Source organism: Corvus cornix, chromosome 10 (genome assembly GCF_000738735.6).
Source record: "Corvus cornix cornix isolate S_Up_H32 chromosome 10, ASM73873v5, whole genome shotgun sequence".
NCBI classification, from domain to species: Eukaryota; Metazoa; Chordata; class Aves; order Passeriformes; family Corvidae; genus Corvus; species Corvus cornix.
Genome location: NC_046340.1, coordinates 9,770,401 through 9,796,099, shown reverse-complemented (window position 1 = coordinate 9,796,099; position 25,699 = coordinate 9,770,401). Strand labels below are relative to the sequence as shown.

General features: G+C 42.8%; 1 protein-coding gene across 2 annotated transcripts in view; it reads left to right on the top strand.

Moving 5' to 3' along the window:
* Positions 1–25,699, top strand: part of ADAMTS17 (ADAM metallopeptidase with thrombospondin type 1 motif 17) — a 157,345-nt gene that overhangs the window by 69,323 nt on the left and 62,323 nt on the right. For both annotated transcript variants that reach the window (XM_039557847.1, XM_039557846.1), the window contains exons 9-14: positions 8,739–8,879; positions 10,163–10,313; positions 21,472–21,573; positions 21,880–22,025; positions 24,290–24,456; positions 25,305–25,432. In XM_039557847.1, the coding sequence (XP_039413781.1) occupies positions 8,739–8,879; positions 10,163–10,313; positions 21,472–21,573; positions 21,880–22,025; positions 24,290–24,456; positions 25,305–25,432 (835 nt within the window). The remainder of the gene's footprint in view (positions 1–8,738; positions 8,880–10,162; positions 10,314–21,471; positions 21,574–21,879; positions 22,026–24,289; positions 24,457–25,304; positions 25,433–25,699) is intronic.

Here is a 25,699-nt window from a genome sequence, read left to right as displayed (position 1 = left end):
GCCTTGAGGTTTGTAGGCAACCAGTCACACCCACTACCCAAAGAATTTCACTTCAGTATTGGTCTGAACATATCATTTCCAAATTGCTTTGATACCAAGCCATAATTTGCAACATTCCTGTTTGATATTGAGTCTCTCCCTGCTGATAAAATGAGTGAAACTGAGATAACTTGCTGAACTTCTACAATCATTTACGAACAGCCAAGGCCAGGTGGTTCTGGTACTATAAATTATTTTAGCAGCTGAACCATTATGAAAAATCCCAGGAGTTTAGGGAGCCGGTGTGTGGGAGTGCCACTAATGGAAACAAAATTTTTGAATTGCATCATGCATTTCCTGTGCAATTTTTTTGCTAGCTAGTTCTGGTGGGTTTTTTCATTTTTGGAAGCAAAAGTGAGCCCAGAGGTTTGTTACTGTCTGCTGCAGTCACCTGTTGTGTTGGTGAATCAGTGCAAAAGGATCACATAAGGATGGATTTCTTCTTGCACTGCATTTGCGAGCCCACAGTGATTGACAATGTGGACCAAGAAAGAGGATGAAAAATATTTCTGTGAAGAGGACCTGCTGCTCTGAGAACCATACACCCTCTGCCTTGTCTGGGGACTGCAGAACACTTGATGCTGGTAGAATTTATATATTACATTCACTTCTCACCTTTTTGTCTTTTGATGTTGGCCATCTCCTCATTCTCACCTACAGGAATGGAGAATTCATCTCCCAGTGTGGGCAAGGCAGCCAGCATTCCTGACTCCCCCAGGCTGTCCCACTTCCCCAGCGCTCAGCTGTGGGTGGCTTCCTGATGGGGCAGAGTGTGGGACATCTGGGTTACTTGTGTTGCACGTATTTGGCAAATATTCCACACCATCTCTCCCCTCTCCTTGGTTTTCTTTTAAGGGTGTCTTGTGTTGTAGCTCTGCATTCAGGTTTGGCACTCAGTCGTTTAATGCAGTTGACTGGAGGCTTTCAGGGGTTTCACAGGAGTTTTGGAAAAGTGATTGCGCACAGAGCATCCCCTGGGGTTTCTGACACTGTGAGTGACAGGGCCGTCAGTGCTCACTGAGCTTTTGTCTCTCTTCCCTCGTGGGTGGGAAATCCCACCCAGCTATCCCAGGGTTTGGTCTTTTTCCACCCTATAATTTATATTCCCTTTTCATCTTCTGAGGAAATGCATGTCACATTTTCAGAGGTCTCATTCTCACCCACTTCAGGCAGTGCTGAAAGCAAACAGCTTGTTACCCTTCAGCTTGTTTCTTCTGCTGTGCCCCAGGGTGCTTTCCAAAAACAAGGAGCTACAGATGGAGCACAGCAGCCTCTGTGGAATGAGCAGTCCTTCTCTGCCCACCACTGGTTCATTCATAGTCACTGTGCTCCTTCTGCAACAGTTCTCTGTGTTCTGAAACCAAATTGAAGCAAGAATTTTGTATGTACAAGAAGTGGATTTAATCTCTTGGAGGGCAAGGATACAGCTTAATGCAAACATTTTCATGGAGATATCCTCAGATGAATTATTTTTACTTTAGGGTCACAGCTCAGCTGTGATCATGACAAATAGCCAGTGTCAGACAAGCGATTCCCAGTAGAGAGTTGCTGATCCATGTTGTACAGTGAGTGTTTTTGGATATATCTGTGTTCACCTCTTCAGCAGGGATTGATTGAAGGAATTAAAGCAGTCCTTGACTCCTACTGGTGCTGTTGTGTCAGAAGACTGCTGTATGTTGTTGACAGGTATCAAAGCATTTGAGAGGGTGTAGAAATGCTCAGCATGTGGTTGGATGCCTGCATGGAGTTGGGAAAGTGCTTTAAGGAAGGAGACAGGAAAGATTTGTGTAAGATGCTAAATGGATCTTGGAAAGGAGGGAGTATTGAGATCAGAAGGAGGAAGGGTCTTTTCCTGAGGTAATGCTACCTCTTCGATGCTGAGTTTCTGCCAAGTTTATTTGTACATATATTGATCAACTTTAGCATTTTGTAGGACTTCGTATTTGGTGGAGCACTTTTTTTTCTGCCCCTGCAGCCTCAGAACCTGCCAGCTCTTACCAGAAACTGTGAATTTTTTTCAGGAAAAGGTTGGTATGCAGGGGCCACATCCTAGAAATCAGAAGCAGTGGAGAGAGGCCATTGGAATGGTGGATGTTCAGTTGTGTTGCAGCTGGATTCCTTCATCTCACCCAAGGTGCTGGAATACATCAGGCAATGCTTGTCCTGCCGTGAATCACCCACTCTGTGAAACAGCAAGGGCTCCTCAGAGAGAATCCCATGAGTAAATGTCTGTGAAATGTCTGAGAAAGGAGTCAATAATGTGAGCATGTGATGTTGCTGGGGAGAGGATCCTAAGATGATTCAGCCTGTTCTTCGTGGCCTTGGTTAGGCTTCAGTCAAATCATGTAAAGGTCTGGTGTTTATGCCAGTGGCATTTAGATAAAATGTTTGAGTGTGAAACCCCAGTGGGTGTGCCTGCTATGTCACTCATGTTCTGCCTGTCCCTGCCATGTCAGTCTCATGTGCTTTCTGTCCCTGCCATGTCACTCTCATGTGCTCTCTCTCCCTGTGGCACAAACTCGTACTTTGCTGCCTTCCAGATTCCAAGGCAAAAGAGCTAATCCTTTTTAAATGAAAACCATATCATAAAGGGCTGGATCTGTCATGCAGCTGAATAAACCACAGCTTTCCACACTGTTATTCACCATAGGCGTTCATGTGTTCTCACTCGCTGTTGTTGACTTCCTGGCTGCTTGATGAGTAGATAGCCATATAAAATATCTGGTTACTTCATTATTGGAGAGTGACATAAACTTGGTTATGAAAACAAGAGTCCAGTAGTCATGGCTCCCTTTAAATGTTGACTTTCTTGATTAAAAAAAACCCAAAAGTACAGCACCCGTCCTGAACACCCCTGTTCTAGATAACACTGTGTACACAATAACTAGCCTCGGTTACTTCAAATGCTTTAAGTAGGATCATCTCCCTCTCTTCATCACAGCTCCCCAAAATGCTCCTGACAGTTTCTGGAAGAGTCAAAGCATATTTAAGAAACAGTGTTTACATGTTTGAAAAGCAGAGGGTGAAAAAGCCTGTTTTCCATTAAGCCAATGCCCTTAGTGGCCACTGGTTTTGTAGGAAAGTTGCACAAGATGTTTCCTTGCCTCCTCCCTCACTGAGAGCTCAGCTCACCTCAGCGCTTTCCCAGGATTTGTTAGTTAGTCCAAGCCTCCCTTGGGTCCCTCTGACCTCTCTGGCTGTCTCTGCCTCTCTTGGCGGCATCACCTCCCTGGGTCTCTCCCTCAAAGTTACTGTCCTCACTTTGCACTGCAGCTCCTATTGCAGTTCCAGCTCAAATGAGCACCCCCACTTCACTTCTTCCTCTGTTATGCCTTTATTCTCAACTGGATGGAAACCTCATAACTTGCAAGATTATCAGTATTTTATATTGAAATGTTAAACATGTTGAACCAGTTCAGAAGTAGGCATCTTTCCAGTGATGCAGCTTCAATTTCAAATGTTAATAAAAATTCCTAACATTGAACTCAATTTGGAAGCGGACAGCTCAAAGGCTGGATGATGTAGGGTGCTGTCTCCCACTCCTGCTTCAAACCCAGCCCAAGGCAGAAGCTGCTGAGAACTGTTGATGTATGTCCTCTGCTTAGTTTGGATTTGAGTTTAATGGCCATGTTTAATGTTCTCAGCTGCCAGCCATGCACCCTGTGTAACTTCCTTCAGTGCCAGCGTCTTCCTTTGTGGTTGACACTGGCTGCACTGCAGAGGTGGGACTCCCTTCTCAAACCTTCATTGAAACCCAGTCAGAGGTGGGAAGGGGAGAAATTTTGTCCTTCATATGGACATCGTTCATATGGAAAAACAGATGGCATTTGTGCATGTCTAAATAGCTGTCCTTCCATGGGGCGCTGTCATCCTGCCCACGCTGACATGCCAGAGCAGATGTATTACAGCTCCCCTTCTCTCTTCCATCTCCCACTCTGCAAGGATGTTGTCCAGTCTGCTCTCCCTTTGCATTTATATTTCTCCAGTGGGCTTTAGAAAGAAATCTTGTGCTTAGTCCTGGCTCTGCATTTATTGCTGGATTACTTGTGGGTGAGTCATGGCAAGCTGGGTCACAGGGAATGACTTCTCTCATATTCTCTTCTGAGAAGGTCATTGGTGACATGCAAGGCTGGTACTGCCTGTAGCTCGTAGCAATGTTCCCTTGCAGAAACAAAGCCTTTAGGAGAACATCTTCACACTAAGGCAAGTTACAGGTAGAGAAAGCATGCTGCCCAGCAATCAAGTATTAGCCAGAAATGTTAAAACCTTAGTGGTCCCACTGAGCTTTTCACTTGGAGCGTGAGGTATCACTGCCTTCTCCTGCCCCCCCCCTGTATTTGGGATCCAGCTATAATGGGCTCTTTGATCAATTCTATGAGTCCTTGTTGGTCTGCAGGACTGACCCCAAGGAGCTCTTCCTATTTAATGTGTTGCTGCACTTACACACTTGCAAGTCTTTTTGAGTTGGTTCTTTGGAAAGACTCCTTTGGATTTCTATCTGTGGAAGTGAGAGACAGCCCGCTGTCCTCATTTCCTTCTTGGCAGCTAGACATCCTCCCTGCCCTTTTGAGAAGTGGTGCCTGAGGTAAGTCCAGTTGTGTGGAGAGCAATCAATTGTTTGTCATGCATGTTTAATAAGCATCTGGGGTGACAGCCAGGACACCTTGGGTAGCCTTGATAGCCGTGAGTTTCTAAAGTGATCCAGCGTTTGACTCACCCTGAGTTATTTGCAGGCAAATGGAATGGTTTGACTTTCAGGGAGGTGATGGAGGTGCTCTTACTTTGTGGCATTTTCACTTCTGCGTGTCTTTTTTTCAGGCTTCCCTTTTTCATATTTCATTCTTTTGCTAGCTACCCTTTTTCTGAAGGAAAGCTCTCTGCTGCTGTTGATGGTATTTTCTATCAAACTTACCTCTTGTTACTTCATATCTCTTCCTGCTAAGGGCAAGTTAATCATAACAGTCCTGGGGATTTCTCCAGTGGTCTCTTATCAGCCACGGAGTTGCAGCTGTAGAAAAGATTTTAAGCATCTCCTAAATCCGTTTCCCCCAGCCCTTGGCATTATCCTCAACTCAGATTTGAGGTTTTTATCGAGGGTCATAGTGGTTCTGGTGAAGATTTTTTTGTGTACATGACCTCAAGAATCTGGAGGTGCAGCAGTGCCTTGAAGGCAGTAGTAGGCTTTCCACAGGCTTTGATGCACTTTGGCTCAGGCTTGTAAAGAATAACAGGAAACACTGGAAAACACACCAAGGGTAAACAGAGCAGTTTAGTTACATTAACTGTCTAGAGGAGAAGCTCCACTAATGACCCAAACAAACAAAGCAAGTGCATTCGTTCAGCATTGCTGTGGGAAGACAGAGGGCTGATAATTGAGTTTAGCTTAAAAGCGTTACACAAGAAACTGGCCAGCTCAGGCCCAGAGTGCAGTTCTGGCATCCTGACCCAGTTCTGATTGCTGCACAGGCTTCAGGGAGGCCAGAGCTCCCAGAGACTGCATGCTATTTTTTATTCATAGCAGTGGTACTTTAAAGCCTTGTTCTCCAACAAAACTGCATCAAAGAGATCTGTTGTTGCTGCCTCCCTGTGACTCCTGATCAGATTTGCCTTGCTGTGATTATGTTAACAGTCAGGACTCAAACTGGTCAGTCAGCTTGTTTCTGGCCTCACACATGATGAACAACAACAGTAAATGTGCTTCAGGACTCCTCCAGTGAGGCCCTGGTGTCTTTGACTGGTAAGCAATGCATTATTTATATTAGGGAAGAAGCTGGAGTGTGAAACCAGAGTCCCAGGGTGCTTACTCTGAGTAAACATTGAATGAAAGGAGTTGAAGAGCTGACAGTCTATGCTGTCCTTGCGTTTGTGGAATCTCATTGTCTTTAGGAGGAGAATGTGATGAACTGAAAGGCAGAAGTTTCCCGTGGGGTTAGGATGGAGGAGTGACTGTGCTCGTAACAGCACAAAGGGAAGCCGAATCCTGCTCATCCATAGTGGCTCTGCTGGCTTTGTGAAGGGTAACAGGCAGCATCTGTTTGTGGCTCCTGATAAAATGGACATTTATGTCTCAGGAAGCACAGAGGGCAGTGGGTTTGCAGGGCAGTGCAGTGTCATTTTGACATTGCTACTTCTAATCTAAGAGCTTTTCTTATCAACTCTTTGTTCAAGATCAGTTCATGTAAGAATAGCATTTCCCAAGGCAGAATATTTCAAGAGACTGATTACCTGCTTCTAATTCCACGTGAATTCTGAATAGCAGGTAAGATTAGATGGTCACAAAGGAAATGTAAACTGTTGATTCAGTTTGCACTGGTGTTTAGTACAAACGCACACTGCTCTGTCCTATTTATTTCTGTTAAAAGGAGGTGGACTATTCATTAGTGAAAAGAATCAGCACAGCATTGCATTTACTACATGTTTAGGAAAACCTGGTCCCTTTGATATAGGTGGAGACCCTTGAACTTCCGTAAAGAATGTGTTAGCATGCTAGGGTATGCTTTAGTCCTGAAGGTCATTTAATCATTTTCTCAAGTGAGTCATTGTAAGGTAAAGTAGATGCTGAGAAAAGTTATGCATTGCCAATTAAAACAGGCTCCAAAGGTGCTGCTGGTTTCATTCTACCAGAAACTCATCATTGAGAGGCCAGGAGGGGTTGCCTGTGTACCTTGAGGCCACATCCCAAGCTAATAAAAACTGGCAAAGCTCCTGTGCTTAATACCAATAAAGGTATTCCTTTCAGGCTCAATTCCTTTATGCTTATGACTTTTAAAAGGATTTCTGTTAAGAAAACAGGAATGATTCAGGAATGGGTAGATTTCACACATGTAAGAATTGAATTAATTTCAGAAGAAGCCTGTAAATAACTTGAGGTGTGAGTTCTGATTCAGTCTTTATAGAGAATACTCTTTATCTGCCTCAAACCCCCTGCAAAAGTAAAGCTGAATAAGGTCTGGCAGCCTCAGCATTAGTCCTAGGCAAGACATCTTTCAGGATGTCGGGTTTAAAATAAAGTTAAGGACAGGAATGTACTAATTAGTTACTGCTACCCTTGTTTTTTGCCAACAAAATCTCACTTTCAACATATTTGACAAAAAATAATTGAAGTTAATCAGAAAGCTAAAGCATTTCTTAATTAACAACCCTAGACCAAAGACCAGTCTTTTCTGGAAGGGATAAAATCAGGGAGCCTAAAGCACTTGGGAAGTCAGGAAGATGATTTGTTTTCACCCTTTTGAGGTAGAACAGCTGATGTGCTGACCAGGAGACTGTTCAGGAAGCTGCCAGAACAGGAGGACTGCCAGATCCCATCCCACAGAAACAGAGTAGGAACCCAAAAAGGGCCCAGCTTTGAGTCTCAGCACTGTGGCACTCACAAGGCAGACAAGCTGCAAGAAACCTTGAAAACCTGCCTGGTCTCCCTTAGAAAAGTTAACAGGATTGCTGCATGCCCACTAGCCTTCTAAACTGGCATTTTGGGGTGAACTTAGTTCTGGAAGATTCCTGACAAGCTCACATCCCTTGCTTCAAGGTACTGGGCTCTTCTTTTTCTGACTTTTAGGAACACAATCTTTAGATGGGCTTATTTGCATTGGAGAAATACTGCTGGAACTTTCATCCTAGCATGTGAGGAGTTTTCTCTATGTGTAGAAACAACATGGGTAAAATATATGGAGTGAAACCCAGGCTCTGTTGAAGTCAATGGCAAAACTCCCATTTACTTAGTGGACCAGGAATTTTACTCTTTACTGTTTCAAAGTTAGAGTTGCTAATAGACTGTTAGATAATTACTGCGTGCATCAAACAAAATGTGCTTGATATTAATGTTTCTTCATTGTTCAAAAACCACAAAGGTTTAAAAACAAGAATAACTATGAACTTCTGAGTCTAAAAATTATGTTAAATGTAGTTTTGCTAGAAATAATAATGTCCCTGGAGATAAACCTAAAATAATAGACTCCACTGTATAATCTTCACTGTAAGCTAAAAATAGCAGAGATGGTGGTTTAACCTAAGCCATAATTATCAAACTGCTGAAGGGGGTTTTGGTTCATTGCAACTAGAAATGGATGTCGTGTTTGGGCTCTGAACAGTCAAGTCCCACGACTGAGGAGAAGCAAAGCCAAGAGCACAGTCAGAAAGCAAACAGGAGCCTCAGATTTGTAGGGAAATAGCATGGATTAAACAGTGCAACACCATATTTAAAGGGACTGCTCCTGGCTTGCTCCAGACAGCCAGCTGGAGACCCAGTGATGCAACAACAACAGAGGCCCATCTCTAGATCATTCTGTCTGTGTGTTTGTAGGGATCATATCCACTAGATTTTGGAAAGCAAGCCAGAATTTTCAATAAATATTCCAGCAGATACCCTTCTCTGATCTACATCACTTCTCCAGGTTCACTTCCCATAATCCCTCAAATAGTCACATTTCCTAGGAGGAAAGTCCATAAGAAGCATTTTTAAAAGTTTCAAACACACAAACACCAAACACTCTGATATTAAGGCAATGGATAAATTAAAGGAACCTATAGTTCTTTATTTAACAAGTGCCCAGGGCAGTACGTGACTGATTATGTGTTGTAAGTGCAGCCTGTTATTGAGTTGTTAATTGCTAATAGCATCATTGCTAAAGGCAGTGGGAAATGAGAAACCCACACCATAACTTGATAGATTTTTGTCTTGTTTTGTTCCAATCCAACAGCATGGGAATGAGCCACGATGATGATCATCAGCCCTGTGCTGGGAGGTCTCACATTATGTCTGGAGAATGGGTGAAGGGCAGGAACCCAAGTGACCTTTCCTGGTCTTCATGCAGCCGAGATGACCTTGAAAACTTCCTAAAGTAAGGATTGTGCTGAGTGTCAAATATTCTATCAGGCAAGAATCCACTCTGTTGCTTTAAGGTGAAAGTATTAAGAATTTTCCTTTTAAAAAAGTGTACATGTGTCATCAGGGCGTGCAAGTTTGAATCTGTCTCCATTGCAATAGCCCCTTGAAACTGAGGATTGAAGAGAGACAGAATAATTATGTGCAGTTGTCAATGTGCTGATAACATCTTTAAAAAAATTCCATATCACTTTCTTTTTACAGAAAATGCCCTTCAGTTTTTCAATGGCAGAAATCTGTGTGTAGGTGGCCTGCAGAAATCTCTGCTGAAGGATGCTGCACCTTTGTGCTGTGGCTTTTACTGTCTTATTATTAAATAGCTTTTATTTTATTGAAACTTGACTTTGCCTGGAGGTAATTCTGATGTGTTTTCTCACTCCTCAGTGAGTGTTGGTCTAAAACAGTTCACTGTAAACTTCTTTCCTACTGCATCCATGTTTCAGCTCATCATATTCAATTGTTCAGGAAGTATTTCTGTCCTGCTGCTTGTTAAGTCTTATGTACTACAGTAAGCACTGGAATTGTCTGAACTCTGCAGTTCTGGTCTTAACTCTTCAGTGCAGCTCTGACAAACAGTGCCTGGCACAGTACTTCGTGCTAGGAGGGAGTTCAGCATGGAAAATTTCCCACTCTGGGGGTTAGAGGTGAGAAAGAAAGGAAAACAATGAAAGAAAATGGGATATTTACTGCCATATTAAAGGCACGAATTTGAAAAAGAAGTTGCATCTGAACTCATCTGGTTGCATCTGGCCCCAGATGTGACAGTGATATTCCAATTTGTAAAAGATTGTTGTGAAGGCAAGGAGAAAAATCTTCCCTTTATGCCTGTGATGGATAAGACAAAAAGTCAAGGGCTCAGAATTCAGCTGGAGGGATTGAGGTGAGACATGATGGAAGACTTTCTAGCTGTCATTTCGAGGCTGGTGAAGCTTTGGGCTGAATTGCCCGAGGGCAGAATTGAGTCTCCGTCAGATTTCTAGGAACAGTTTAGACAAATGTTGAACCCAGAATGTTGTGAATGTAGTCTGTCCTGCCTTGAGGCCTGGGGCCATGCATGAGTTCCTAAGGACCTTTCTATCTGGAGTTCTCAATGATTTAGAAGGCTTCCAGGGAAAACCCACTGTTTCACATGAGATTTCCTTTTGAAGAGACAACAGCAGCTCCTCTGTAGTAGTGATCTAACACTGCAGTTCAGAGGTGCTTTCCCTTAAGGGCATCTTTCCTTCCTGCCCTCCCCAGGTCCAAGGTGAGCACCTGTCTGCTGGTGACAGACCCCCGGAGCCAGTATTCTGTTCGGCTCCCTCACAAGCTGCCGGGGATGCACTACAGCGCCGACGAGCAGTGCCAGATCCTTTTTGGGACCAATGCCACGTTCTGTAAGAATATGGAGGTAAGAGCTCGTGGGTTGTAGTTGGAAACAAGGTGGGAAGTGGAAAAAAGGCTGCCAAGCCCTGGGGAAGAGAAAAGGAGTCTGTACTTCCCTCAGTTTCAGCACTGCTGGTGGAAAATCAAACGGCCTTGAGCTCCGTGTCAGCAGCTCCTGCTTAGGCCTCATCTTTCTTTCCCCACACTGCCCTTGGTAATCTCCCAGAGCAGACTTAGAAAAACTGGTGTTTGCACTTTGTTCCTTTTTGACATTGTTTTGCTGAAATGCTCTGTAGAGATTGTTTTCTTGGAAGTTCAGCTGAGGTGAAAGTCTCTCCTCACAAGAGTGTTTGGCTACTTTCACAGAGTCAGCTTAGATGGCTGGCTGGGTGTTTCACGGCCTTCACCTTCAGACCACTGCAGTGTTCTTAGGAGCTGACTCTTAACTCTGTGCTGAGGAAATATTGAGGTCTGCTTGTTTCGTGAGGCCTTCCCTACAGAATTCTGTGCAGAATCTTGTGAGTTTTCTAAGCAACATCATGTTTAATCAGGATTTGGGTGTAGTGTGGTTTGTATCACGTGGTTGGTTGGCAAAATGGAAACACTGATTGTTGTTGTCTCTAGAAGAAGGTTGTATTTGAGATGAGGCTGTCAGACTCATCCTCTGGAATTTAGACAGCTAAACTTTTCATAAGGTCTTACTCATAATCAGATCTTTTAATTTTGAGCAGATCTTGTCTGCACCCTGCTTTAGACAGGGAGAGGGGTAGTCCCTGCTTCCACTGTGGCCTTGGAGACATCCAGAAGAAAGTGATGAAGCTGTGTTGGGTCACCAGCCCCAGCTGGCAGCATCCCCTCCTGTACAGATAGGTTTCTTGCTTTTAATAACTGGCCATTTGTATTTTTTAGTTGTCCTTCATTCCCATTCTGAACAAGCTTGGGGTCTTAAATCAGTGTTAAGAAAGAAAATAATAATCAGAGATAACTGAGGTTTCTAAGTGCCAAATTACTAAAACTGTGGAACACATGCAAGTCCTGGGAAAATGCTCTTAGTTTCACGTTAGCTGTTTTATTTATTTTGGACTTGGAAACTAGCTAATATAAAACAATAGGAAAAGAATCTGGATAGGTTGTATTTTCCAGCTCCATCAAGAAAATGCAGACCACCAGGACTACTGTACTGGAAGCAAAGTATTTGAATATAGGTCTGTAAAGAAAACCTCAGATCTACCCAGCATGACTCAAGTTCTTCCACTTGTGTGGGTGTCACCCAGCTGGGCTCCTCTTGGAATAGATTTTTTCTATTTCCCTTGTTGTGATAAAAACCCATTTTGTTTCTGGATATTCCAGCGCCTAATGAGAATGTCAGCCTGCTGGTAGGTGGTCAGCATTTCTCACACAGAAGCTGCATGTCCAGTCTGGAATTGCTTCAGGGACATGTTTGCCAGAATAATGTGCCAAGAGGCACCATTCTCTGCGAGATGCAGACAGCAGGTGCTTGTGTCTCCCAAGATATTTTCACCAGTCTAATTATCTGACACCTTTAGAACACAATGAAAACCATGCTCTTTTTCTCCATCTCTCCTTTCTCCCAAAGAAAAGCATATTTTATGAAGACATTAGTGCTTTCTAATGAAAAGCCTGGTAGAACTTCAGCAGATTAAAACCAATTTGCAGTCCCTTATTTAAAATTATTTCTGTTGCAGATGTGCATTAAGAATTAGCATTCACCCTGTGAAGCTCTGGATCAGTTATGTCACATGCCATTAATTTAAGCAAATATTTGCATCCTGTTATGCTACTCTGAATTGGTGTTTGATGGCAAGGAAAGGAAATTCTTTAGAGGAAATGATCACTTTTGATTTTTAAACCTCTGAAGTTTGTGTTCTTTTCACCTTTGTGTTTCTCAGGCCTCCTCTGCAGAATACTTGTATCATAAGTCTCAAAGCTGTCTACAAAAATATGAACCAAAAAAAAAATTGGCACTGGTCACTGGCATTAGCTGTAGAAATTATTGGCAAATACAGCTGTCTCCTCTTTTAGCCAATGGTAATGTGGTATTTTTAATTCAATAAAGTATTAAAAAAATCCAAATGTAAAAGCAATAAACATTTGACAGTAAATATTTGTTACGAAAAGGAAAAGTTATATTACAATATTTCTTTGGACATAGTTGAGCTACATAATTATGTCAGGCAAACTAGAGGCCCTACATTCAAAAATGCCATGCAATTTGGTTTAGAGCAAGTTTTAGAAGTTAGATGATTCCAAAATTTCAACATTTTTGAGAAACTGCAGAAAATTTCTGTGCAGTAAGCTCTCTCCTTTAACAGCACTAAAACCCAATTTTTTAAAGGAATGTAATCTTTGCCTTCATAGAGAGTCAGGTCCCTCAATGCTTGGCAGTGGCTGGGCCTCCGACACCAGCCCAACAAGATAGTTAATCCATGAATATTCACCCTTATCTGAATATTTGAGATTGCATCCCCAAAATTCTTCTTCTATTTTGTTTTTAATGATAACTTAGATGCCTTAGAACAAAATGGTAGCTCTCAGGTTTATAAGTTTCCCAAACCAGCTATCCTGCAGCTATTCTGCTCCAAATTTACAGAACAGAAATTAAAACATGAGGAAGGCTCAGCTTTACATATCCTAAACCTCTTGACATTCCTTTTTTCTTTACTTCTACGTTGTGATATACTTAAAAATGAGTTTATGATAGATGATCCATAGTCTGTTGTGATCTATGACCTCCAAGATGTTGGGTGAGATTTTCTAGTGCATGTCACCTCTTTAAGGAGCTGTGAATCAGGCTTTTAGCCTGGGTTCTTGTTAGGGCAAAGAACAAGTGTCCAGGGATGGGGCTTGGAGCAACCTGGGACAGTGGAAGGTGTCCCTGCCCACGGCAGGGGGTTGGAACTGGATAATCTTTAAGGCCCCTTCCAACCCAAACCCCACTCTATGGTTCTATGATTTCAAGTATGTTAATGAATCTCTCAAGACCCTTCAGTAGCTCCCCCTTCATATCCAAGTTACACAATTTTCTCCTGGAATATGCAAAGGCATCAGAGTGCTTTCCCATGGTGCTTTCTGTTCATCTTTCCCATTGCAAATGTCAGGCATTGTCTGATCCCTGTGAGTGTTTATCTAGCAGGATGTACAAGTGTGCTCAGCCATGCCAGGCATGCTGCCTTGTCTCCAGCTGGGAAGCTGTACAGTGTTAGCAGAGCTTTGGCCCACCTAAGAGCTTACACAGTGGCCTTTATTTTGAGGCAGACAAGTTGCTTTTAGCAGAAATTAAATAGATGGCTGTGTCATTCTCAAGCTCTGAGCAGCATCATGATAATTGCAGGAAAAGCTGAACAGAAGTGCACCTCTGATGCTGCACAGGGCATTATCAGTGCACCCCAAACACAGAGGTCCTGGGGGCCTCTAGCTGCTGAGTGCTGACGTGAGTCCAGGGCTAACATGGGAGCAGTTGTGCAAATTACAGGCAATTCAACCTGTCTGACCTCTGTCCTTCAGCTCCACACTGGGCTATGAATCAACTATTGTGAATTCATTTGACCCCTCTGAGAGAGAAAGCAGAAAACTTCAACCCCAGCCAGGCAATGATGCCTCGAGAGCAGGGGTTAACCCTTTGCTCTCCCTGTGTTTATTCCAAGAGGAATAGAACGGATGGTTTCTGTTGAATCTCCCATGGAGCAGAGATGGTGTTTCTCCCCCAAAAATGCATCAAAACACATTCAAAACCTCACATGGAAACATTCTGCATGTTTAATCTTTATTTTTCAGACTGGCACGCCTACCAACAGAGGCTTTTGCACTGAAATCATATTTATGGGGGAAAAATGTGATTTCTATCTCATGTATCCATTTGGCTTTTTATTTTATAAGCCTTTTGGCTTATTTATTATCAACACATTTTTGCGGGTTTTTACGCAACCGTCGTTGTCCAGCATTGTTTTGAGTCAAAACTGAGCTGAGGCTGGACTGGCACTTGGAATGAGATTAGCATTGCTACAAAGAGATTTTTTTCTGACAGGGACACTGTCAGCTCAGATGTAGCTGGGAATGTGAATTTTGACATAGCACTGTTTATAGAAATATTAAACCAGCTAGAATTGGCTCCACTGTTTTTCTTAGGTTCAGGTTGTTTTTTAACAAATGTAGGTATTTTCCAATATCTACAGTTACAGAACAAGAGGGCAAAGTTGATTGCAAGCCAAAGGAGAAAAAGTAGATTTCTTGGCTGATATGGAAAAGGAGAGGAACCAAAAAACAAAGTAAAGAAAGAGCAGCAATTTCAGTGATCAAGTGGATTTTATGAATCCCTTCAGTTTGCATATTTGATAGTGTGGTGGTGAGTATAATTCAGCAATTGTGGGTCTGTCTGTGGTCTTGATCTTGCAAAGAAACTGCTGGAGTGGCCTCTTGGGCTCTGTGCATGGGAATCAATGGGCCTCTGTTTGCCTTTTCTCTACAGGGCCATTTGTGAGATGCAGACCATGATAGTGAGCCCTATTATTTAGTAACGTATAGAATATTTACAAGAACGTGGTAATTAGATTGAAAACTGGTTTATCCTGAAAATAATAGGTTGCATTGTCACTTTCTGTACAACCAGGGACTTTGTCTACATAATAATACTAATAAATCTGGAAGAGGATGGGTTGGGTTTTTCTTGAGGCTCGCAGGATAGAAGCCTGGCAATTCTAAAATAAAATGAGCAGATTTTTTTTATTTTGAGAAGTAAAGGTAACAATTAGCCTAATTGCCATTCTGTATTTTATAGTTTTCCTCATGTAGGTTGTTAGAATTCAGACTATTTTCACGTTGCCTGTTTCTATGAAGCCAAAGTGTCCTATTTCACTGCTTCTGTATGTTGCAAAAATACCTTTTTCTCTTTATTTTCAGTGGAAATACTTTTTGTTTAAGAGAGAGGAAGAACGAGAGAGAAGCAGAGTTCCTGCCTGGGCAGCACAGCCCAGTTTACAATTATTGGAATGCTTCAGAAATTTTTGTACGTGTTTCAGTTTGGAAGATGGTCAAAACACATTCTGGTGCAGTGGTTTAAAGAAAAATAAAAAGAGGGGAACCAAAATAAAATTATAAAAATACAACGTGGAAATTTAGGAATATAAACATAATAAACTCTTAACAATAGTAGAGAGAGCCTATTAAAAATTAAGCACTTGAGCTTGGCAATCCTACATTTCTTATTAAGACAAGGGGAGGGAGAAAGAATTAGTGTAGCCTTGTGATGTGGCATCTACAGCTAAAGTTTGAACTTTACAAAATTAGCCAGAATACGATTGCGTATCAGCCTGAAAATAGTGTATAACAAGCTTGAAGGGCATTCAGACTTCTCCACTGGCCTTCTGGGAACTTCCCATCTGCAAAACACTTCAAGATAACCCCATAATTTTCACAACCACATCTGAACAGTGTGTGTACATATCTATATTTATTTTGCTGTCCCTTGCTTCTCTTTTTCCATGGCCAAGAAACACAATCCATGATTTCATTCTTTTAATTTTCCTTTTTTTTTTTTTTTAATAGACAACTCTGCCTCTTGTTCAAAAAAAATCAATATTTTTCATATTCTACAATCAGGTGTTAAGCCTGGGGAGCTTTGTGGGAGCTGTTGAATGAACATTACTCTTAAGAACAGCTCTTTTAAACATTGGTTATAAGTCACAGTACAAAATGCCGATAATTTAGTTCAAAGACTGTTCTAGTGCCTTGTTCCATGTATCTCTACTTCCGGGTCCGGCCATATAAAGACACTTCCATGATTTTTTCAGCTGATGTACATGTTGAGTTGTCTCGTTTAAGATGCTGAAATCTGGGCTCAGCAAAGCTCAAGAGTTCACACAGTGAAAGCTGTGCTTTGGTAGGAAAGTGCATAAAACTTGTCTTCTTCTCCTTGGATTTTTCCATGTCTGTGGATCCCTGGAGCTGGTGACATGAGTGCCCTAGAGGCACTGGAAAGATTTGTATTCAGCATAATGTTTTGCCATAAAATTAGTCTGTGGTCTTATGACTGCTGTCTTTCCAATCTCTTTCTTTTGACCATTAATTTAATTCCAGGTATATGAAAAAATTAAATAAATCTGGTGCTTTGCAAAGAAGTATGTCAGACATTGAAGGTTTTTAGTTTTCCTTGAGAGCACCAGATATTGCTGAAACTAGAAACAGTGTTTTCCTGTTTGATTGTTTGCTTCCCAATGTACAGTTTAAAAAAACAGAAAGTATTTCTATTCCTTTGTGCCTTCCCTGCAGTCTGAGAATCTTCCACTGTTTGTCTGGCAGTACCTTGGAATATCAGCTCTAGACACATGTCAGCAGCTTGGCCACTGAGACATGGATCCGAGTTTCACAGTTACCTTGTCTGGGACATGTGGCTCCTTTCCTAAAGTGCCTTCCAGTTTTACAGGATTTGAGTTTGAAACAATTCTCATCTCATTTTCAACAGCAAGAAGCTCCATTAAACAATGCTGCTCACCTCCCTTGTGATTGCTGTGGGTCATTTATGCACCCATAATTAAAGACAGCGATGGTATAGAAATTGGGAGCATTGTTTTTATCACCTTGTTGTGTAAAGAATTGCTGCTCAGAAGCATCCTGTGAGGCTTTGAGAACATTTGCATTGGGCTTTGAACAGGAAAGCGAGAGTAAATTGTGTGTTTATTGTACCTAATAGGTGTTAATTAGGATCCTGGTTAGCAATATGCTGAGCCAAAACCTTGGCAAAATAAAAGAGTTCTGATACTTCATTGAAAGTCAACCGGTTTATAAGGAAGCCTATGTGTTATGAGGTCTCTCGCTCCTGTTCCTTAAGGATATTTATTCTTCCTAAGTTCTTTTTCATAGTCCCCTCATTTTGACAGAAAAATTGGTTTCATGGTGGTTCAATTCTGCTGCTAGAAAGAAGAGGTTCCACTTTCCAGTAGGCAGCAGAAATAAATTCATCCTCAGGAGAAGTGCAGCCAAGGTGAGGGAGTGAATGTGTAAGGAATTAACAAGCTTCTGTAGAGTTATTCCCTGGTGGGAAGGACATCTTTATTCGATTCTCTTTATGCTTTGGAGATTTGGAAGCTCCCCTTGTAGGTAACAATCTGAGGATTTGAGGTGGAGAAAGTATTGTGAGCCCTTTCTTGTGAGCCCATGTGACGTCATGGGGTAGGGTCACGCAGATTTTAGCAGCAGTGGTGATGCAGTAGCTACCCCAGAAAGAGCAGGCTCCAGACTTACTGCCTGTGGGCAAGAAGCTGGCTGGATTAACTCTGGCTTCTCCTCATTTCCAGCTGCAGCACTGAGCTAAGGAACCTAAAATAGATCCCTTTGCTGAGCTGTGCGTGAGCTCCGCACGCTGCGAGTCCATGTGGGCATGCAGGGATGGAGTTCCAGGGAAGGGAAACACTGTCCTGGAAAAGTGTGAAAAGCTGGGAAAGATGGGAGGGCCCAGAGCCAGACCCTGGCTTTAGCTGGAGCAGGCAGTGACACAGGAGCCTGTGGCAGTGACACTGAGCAGAGAGCTTCGAGCAGCTCTGGTTCAGCTTGTCTCCCAGCAGACTTTCAGCAAGACATTTAATCCCTTTCTGTTCCTCATCTTTCCACCTAAAACGGAGTGATAAAACTTCTTTTATCCCCAAGCTCCCAGAAGTCTGTTTAGATGGTGAGATCTCTGAGGGAGAGAAAACACCTGGCACAGTGAGGCCCCTTTGTCAAATAGATACCACTATAATCCCTGTAATCGGAAGCGCCGTTCACCTGCCGAGCACATCTCTCCCAGCTTGGGAGTTTCCACATTGTGACCTCTCCCAGGACTGGTTCCTAACAGCTGTGCACACAAGCTTTCCTATCTCCTAGGAGTTTTTGAGAGTCTAAAATTTGCACCTTTATAAAAATTTCATTTTATTTCAGTTTTTAAATTTTATTTTCTTTCTGTATAAACTCCTTAAGGGTTCAGTTTCAGAAAAAGCTTTTTTTTTTTTTTTTTAAACAAGTGATTTTAAATTTTTATTGAAACGCTACTTTTCAACAGCCATATCCCTTTTTAAAATTTTATTTTGCTCTTGGAAGTATTTCAAACTGGGAGCTGATCCAAAGATGACCTTTCCCCACAGACAGTTTCAACAAATCAATATTTTTCCAGTGCGAAATATCTATCATTGGAAAATCCTCACTGGCACTTCCTGAACGCTGTAGGGAATGCTTTGCAGGCAGGGACCTGCCTTCTGAAAGCTGGTTGCTGAATGCAGAATTAACACTAATATAGTTCTTTTGATGGCTTCTTCTGTATCAGTATAAGCTCTGAGCTGCCACTCACAACAACTTCCTTTCAAGTCCTGCCATTTCTTGCTTGGATATTTCACCACAAAGCTGGCTGTTTAACCATTAAAAAGTCAGTCACTTCGACTGTTTAATGGGAAGTTTTGTTTGGGCTCCTATTGTAGCTGAGGAGGATACATGATCTCTTTTGAAAAGAGCTATTAACATGATAAAACATCTTGGGAACATACAATCCCAAAGCTGATGGTTTCATCTTTGCTGGGGTATCTGAACACTATTAAATGCAGGGGACTGGGCTAACGAGGGCCTGGGCTTTGTAGTGGTGTGGCACCAGAACACAGAGCTCAGCGCCGTTACCAGATTTTTCTGTAACTGTTTCCTGAAATATGCTTTGCATTTAGGATTCTGAATCAAACACAGGGATGCTATAAAAATCCAATGTTTTCCATACCTCGAAGATGGGAGATTTCAGAAGGGTTGGTGTTGCTGAGAGACATATTTCCTTTATTTATCTCCCTAAAATTATGTGTGTGTATGTATATATGTATATATAGGCATAAATGCACACATATATATACACACCACACCCACATGTATGTGAGTATTTGCACCCTCTGTATCCCTAGGCTGGGCCCAGTTTTGCAGGTGCAAACACACATACTTCAGGTGATCTCTGCCCATTTCTTCCCCATGCCATGGCTCATACCTGGGCATGTGACCTGGCTTTATCACCTTCCACGTTCTTGTGGGCTATGGAAGGATTCTGGTTGCCAGCCAAAATTGTACGAAAAGCTGTTGCATTTTTATGACTTTGTTTCTACCACCACCCCCTCTGTCCTCCCAGTTTTACATCAAAGAGCAGAAATTAACCCTAATTTAGGTGCAGTTTATGATCCAGGGACCTGAAACTGAAGCTGAACAAATACAGGCCTTGCATAATGCACAGATATTTAGCAATGGTGCTCATATGTGTCTAGAACAACTCTTTTAGGGATGTAGTTACTTCCATTGCATCTTCAGCCAGGATGTCTTCCTGACAGAAAGCAGAAGCAGAGGGTTTCCTTCTGGGGCAAAATTTCTGTCTGGGTCGTTCAAGAGATCTGGCTGGAGTGTTTCTCCTCACATTCTGCTCTGAAGCTTTGTGGTTACGAGAGTGGGGCTGAAGACTGGAAAAGTGGAAATACTTGCTGTCTACATCTTTAATTTCCAAAGCTTCCCTTCATTTTACGTATCAATATTGTCCCCAGTCACAGTTTGGAAGGAGATTTTGCTGGTAGTGCTTTCACACTGTGGTTTATTGCCTAGATTTGTGTTCTTCCTGTAACACTTTTGGATGGTTAATAAATGTACCTTTTGATTTTAGTCCTCTCCAGAAGGCAGGGGGTTGAGAATCTGGGAGTTATGGGGTGGAACAATGAATTTCTCAGTAAGCTCTGAAATCTCTGTCTTGTCAATGCTTCTGCCTCACTATACCTATCAATAAAACAGTGTGTGATGCCCTTATGGCTAATTGGTGCTTAAGTGCTTTCAGAGCTGTGGGTAAACCACTAATTAGTCAGTCATTTAGTCAAAATTACTAAAGACTGATATTTTCCCATATGCTCTATTTGTTCAGAGAAAATGTCTTGAAAATTCATTGATTTAGGTTTCCCCAGAGTATTTGCTGTTGTTTGTTTGTTTGACAATGACTTTCTGCATTGTGGTTAATACAGATGTTAAATTGTGCTGTCTGCTTCCAGTTTTTGTGAATATTCTTTGGGTTTAAATAGTGCAAAATCCTCTTTCCAGAAAGAAATGTGGAAATGGAGCAGGATGCAGATACTGCTGTGATAACTATTTTGTTTCGGTATGTTCTACATCATCTCTGAGACTGGGATCAATCTCATCTGCACCCTCTCTTGTACAGATCTTTTTTATAGAGATATGATCTATTTTATAGAGACATACCAACATGCCTGTACACAAAACACACATGCACCCAGTCTCTTACATTACATTGGGAAAGAACCATGAGGCTGAAGCGTGTTGACTCAACTATTTAATGAGGTGCAATAAATCTTGACAAGACCAGCTGGCACTGGAGTCAGGTTTCTCATCTTTTTACCATTACATTGAACTGTGAACAATAGTGGAAAGAAATGTAACTCTTCTTTTTCTTTCTTTTGGTACTCAGCTGTGTAGCACTGTATTGAAATCATCTACTTCCATGGAATGCGAAGCATGGTGGGCGCTGTGGAAAATGTTACCAATGCAAAGGCCCCTTTCCCTGGTGCTTTTTCTTAAATTCTGAAAACGTATTGATCTGGCAGATCACACAGTTGTGGTCAGCACTGAGATCCCTGCAGCACACACTGGCTGAGCAGAGCAACAGCACTGGGGACCCTGCCTGCCACCAAGCTCCTCCTTTGCTGCACAGCACACCGTGACATCCTTTCCTCTTTCTCATTCAACCTTCTCCCCAGGGGCATTTCTGGCTGGTTATTGCTACTACCAGCTGCAGTTACGTATCTTTTTTTAAAAATAGGAGTAATTAAGCATCTTGGACATCTAAGCATGTGGCATGGTTCCAAAGCACCCGACATGGCCTCCCATATAGGATTCCTTTTTAATGGACCAGATTTATTCTTGTGAAAAAAAATCTGTTTGAATAGCACACTTTTTGTTTGGGGTAGGTTTTGTTCCTGTCAGTGGCATCCATCAATCTCTTTCATGTTTCCAGCCTCACCACTTAATGCCAATCAACCCTTAAAAAATAATTGCTCCCAAACCAACTGGATGCCTCTGGATTCGCTTGAGAAAGACTGCCTGAGCTTTGAAGTGTATCCTGTAATGATGGCTGGCATCTCCAAAAGTAGTAACTGCATCTCCTTGCTTTGTGATTACAGCATTTGATGTGTGCTGGGCTCTGGTGCTTGGTGGAAGGAGACACATCCTGTAAAACAAAGTTGGACCCCCCTCTGGATGGCACCGAATGTGGCGCAGACAAGGTAATCAGAATGCTCAGCAGCATCACTTTTTGTTTACCAGCATTGGGAATAATGTTTCCAAGATGTTCAGTATTTAGCATAAACCAATAGCTCGTCATGTTCTGGGTTGTATTTGAAGTAGAAAGTGTGCAGAGCATTTAGTTTGTTTCACCTCCTCTCTTCCTCCTCCCACCTCCATCTCACCAAAACCTCAAATCCCTAGAAACTTAAAAGAGGACTTGCTGCAATCCCTCAGACATCCTTTAAATTCCACCTGTGCAAGGTCAGGGCTTCTTCCCAGGCTGTGCTAACCTGGTTGCCTTGCAGTGGTGTCGAGCTGGGGAGTGTGTCAGTAAAACCCCCATCCCTGAGCACGTGGATGGGGACTGGAGCACGTGGAGCCAGTGGAGCATGTGCAGCCGGACCTGCGGCACCGGGGTGCGCTTCAGGCAGCGGAAATGTGACAACCCGCCGTAAGTCCTCACACCTCCTTTTCCCACACAGGCAGCCTTTTCTCACTTGGGCAACCCTTGCTGTAAGAGTACAGGGGAGAAATGGGCAGCAGAGCTGTGCAGAAGCCCTGAGGAATTTCTCATTCACAAGCAGTGATGACCAGGTCAGAATCCTGGAGTGACTTGAATAGGTTCTGTGGAGGTGTCTTGAAGAGTTACCTTTGGAAGTTTCCCATTGCAGTGATTCTAAGGTAGATATAGTTGAATTAGAAACATGTAGTATGGCAGAAAAGCTGATGCTGTGTTTCTCCTCCAGCACTGCAGTGAATGAGGAGGGGCTGATCTGGATCTACAGACCAGATTGAGCCAATGTGCCTTAGAGATCAGTTTGCAGGGAGTGCTGGCTTTGGGCTTGGGGAGCAGTGCAGTGGCTGACATTGGTCAGAGTGCCCCAGAGCTGTGTTGGCAAAGCCCCTTGAGATGTTCTGTCAGTCAGGATGTGCTGCCTAAGAACAGGAAAGTTTTCATACACACAGAGAGCCCTGGGTGCTGTTTAGCTCCTGCACAGTGACTACAAACAAGCCAATGTTCTCTGCTTGGGCTTGGATGTTTTTCTGATTCTGGATGAAATGTACGTGTTGTCCTTCATCTCTCAGGTCAGTTTAGGCCCATCTAGAAGTCTCTTCATTGTCTTGGAGTCCTGAACAGGTTACAATGGTGCCATTTAACTGACCATCCCAACTGTGTTTTTTATAACTTCACAGCCCTGGGAGCAGCCCTCCAAGTGGGGTATCTCTGACTTTATTCAGATTTTATGTTTTCTTCTACACACAAAGTACCCAAAACTTTCCTTTTTAAATTGGGGTTGAAATTCTGGATAACAACACAGTCACTTTGAAGACATGCCTAGATGATGGATAGGCTCACAATTGCTGCTGCTGACCTGTAATCATGTGAAAAGGATATTTTTGTTCATTTCTCTCCTTATCTGAGCTGCAGTTACATGTCTATAATATCCAGCTCATTTTCCTGAAAGGGGGACTGAGCTGGTTTCTTTACTGTCAGCTCCAGTGCTGACCAAACCTAAATCCATTCATCATCGTTCCTTAAATTACAGGAAATGCTCCTTCCAACACTGCACACTGATTTTAAAATTCTCTTGCTCATATACATTCTTGGCTGGGGATACACACGTGATCTTCTTTTGCTTCAAATTCTTGGCCTCAGCCCACTTCTGCAGCTGGTTTATTCACTGTCCAAAAATATTGGCTAAGGGATTTATCTTTTATTTTATATATATTTGGTCTTGGGATTTTTTTTTTACAGGAACCTCTGCTCCTGCCAACTGACTTCTGAGCCTGTGGGACTATCAGTATTTTTAAATCAGTTGCTTCACTGTTTGATTTGGTTTTTCCTCTCTGTAATTTCTTTGAGCATTTACATGCATTGCCTCCACATGGTTGTAAGGAGTGTGTCCTGAGCCAGTTTGCACGTGCAGACTTCTGAGTTGTACTGCCTTGTGTTCTTGCTTAGGCTTTGGGCTGTTGTTGTACAGTTGAACGGAGGAGAAAACCACTGGCTTAAACAGAGCATCCCTTCTCCAGTCCCTTCTTGTCATGTAAAAGGGTCACAGCAGCATAAATGGGCTTTGATTTCCTCAGTTCCGTTATTGGGTGGATTCTCTTGGCATAAATACAGTGAAAGGGGGCTGTGGAGTTGCCTACTGGGAGATCTCATGCAGTCGCTGTTTCAGGCATGGGCCAGGGTGGGCTTGGATTGTACTGTTTATTGGAAATCCCAGGCAGTGCTTGAGCTCATAGTGTACAAGGCTTGAGACCTGGGATTCCAGATTCCAGCTTACTTGTGTTTTTTTGTTTGTATTTTGTTTCATTTTGCAAAGAAAATATAGGCTGTTGCTGAGAATTTGTGTTTTCCTTCTTCTCTGGGGATTCATCAGTAAAAACAGATAGGGTTTGCAGGTGCTTAATCCTGATGTTGCATTAGCAGCCTTTCCTGCATGTTTGAAAAACAAGTATGTGAAATGGCATGGATTTCATGGATGGAGGTTATCTGCAGTAGAGGTTTGTTTCTGGATACCCTGCCCATAGTGCAGGTTATAGCTGCTTCTATGGTATTTTAATTGCAAGGAGGACATGTGCTGAAGAGATGTTTGCTGTGTCTCCATCCTCAGGAGCACTTGAGGCAGGGGGCAAAGCAAGTGTGGGAGGGGAAGGTGGAACATTCCGGGTGTTCGGTGCTGACCCTGGTTTTGTTTCCCACTTCAGCCCGGGGCCGGGTGGGAAGAATTGCCGGGGGGCCAGCGTGGAGCACACGGTGTGTGAGAACCTGCCCTGCCCCAAAGGGGTGCCCAGCTTCAGGGACCAGCAGTGCCAGGCCCACGACAGGTACACCAACAAGAAGAAAAGCCTCCTGACAGCTGTCATCATGGATGGTGAGTTTTTTTCATCTCGATCTGTAATTCCTTGCTGTTCTTTCACTGCAGTTTCTTATCTGCAGGGTTCCCATTGTTGGTGAGAAGGCTGCAATAGGTCCCCTTAGCTACAGGTGAAAGACTAATTGCAGTTAATTGTTCTTGGTGCTGCCCTGCTGTTCCTTTAGCCTTCTTAATAGAACATACAGAGCTGTCAGTGCTTTACTCATCTTTTTGAAATACTGGGAGAGAAGTGCCTTAACTTGATTCCCAGTCTGAAACTGGGATCTTCAGACTGGGAATCAGAGAGTTGGGAATTTAAACATTAAAAAGTTCCAGTTAGTTTGGAACTGAAAAAACAAGGTGGCTTGCCTGTGACATTTTTTAATTTATGTCACTTTGGGGCACCTCAGCATGATTGCCTATCTCACCTACATTCCTTTAATACTCCTTTGCTGGATCTTGCTGTTTATCTGCTATTCAACCAGATATTGGTGGGATATGAAATGGTCTGGAGAACTTGTTCTTCTAAAATTAGTGGCTGTAGCCTGAATTTTGTGAGACACAATGACTTGATCATTCCTACCAGACTGATGGATGTTCCCTGTAACAGACATCTTCTCTTTACAAACAGATACACATAAATGTATTGACTGATTGGTTTTCTGTGCTGTTAAAACTCAATCTCATCAATATAACCCTTTAAATATTGATATTTTAAAGCGGGACAATGACAGGCCTAAACTGAAAGCCTCATGCTCCTTCAAAGATGAGATATCCAAATCCATTCATGTATAGAATGCATCACCACTGCCTCAAACACTTGTTTGTGCTGTTCCCAAGGGCAGTTGTCGTATTTCTTTTTCCAGATAAGCCATGTGAGCTCTTCTGCTCTCCACTGGGCAAGGATTCTCCCGTGCTGGTGACAGACAGAGTCCTGGATGGAACCCCCTGTGGGCCTTATGAGACAGACCTCTGTGTACATGGCAAGTGCCAGGTGGAGTAACTTTCTCTTGTTCTATTTCTAGTGTAAGGTTCAGTCAGGAGCAGCACCGTGTGGGTGGCTGGGAGGCTGTCCCTGAGGGGAGGGGACAGCCCTGTTTTATAAGGCCCACTACAAGCGCTCCATGGCGCTGTGCTTTGATCTGAGAACTGTGCTGAATGCCTGAGGTATGGTATTATTCCTGAGCAGCTGAGAATGCTCAATAATCACATTTGCTTGTGTGCATGGCTTGGGTGGGAAGGGACTTCTGTGAGGGGAGCA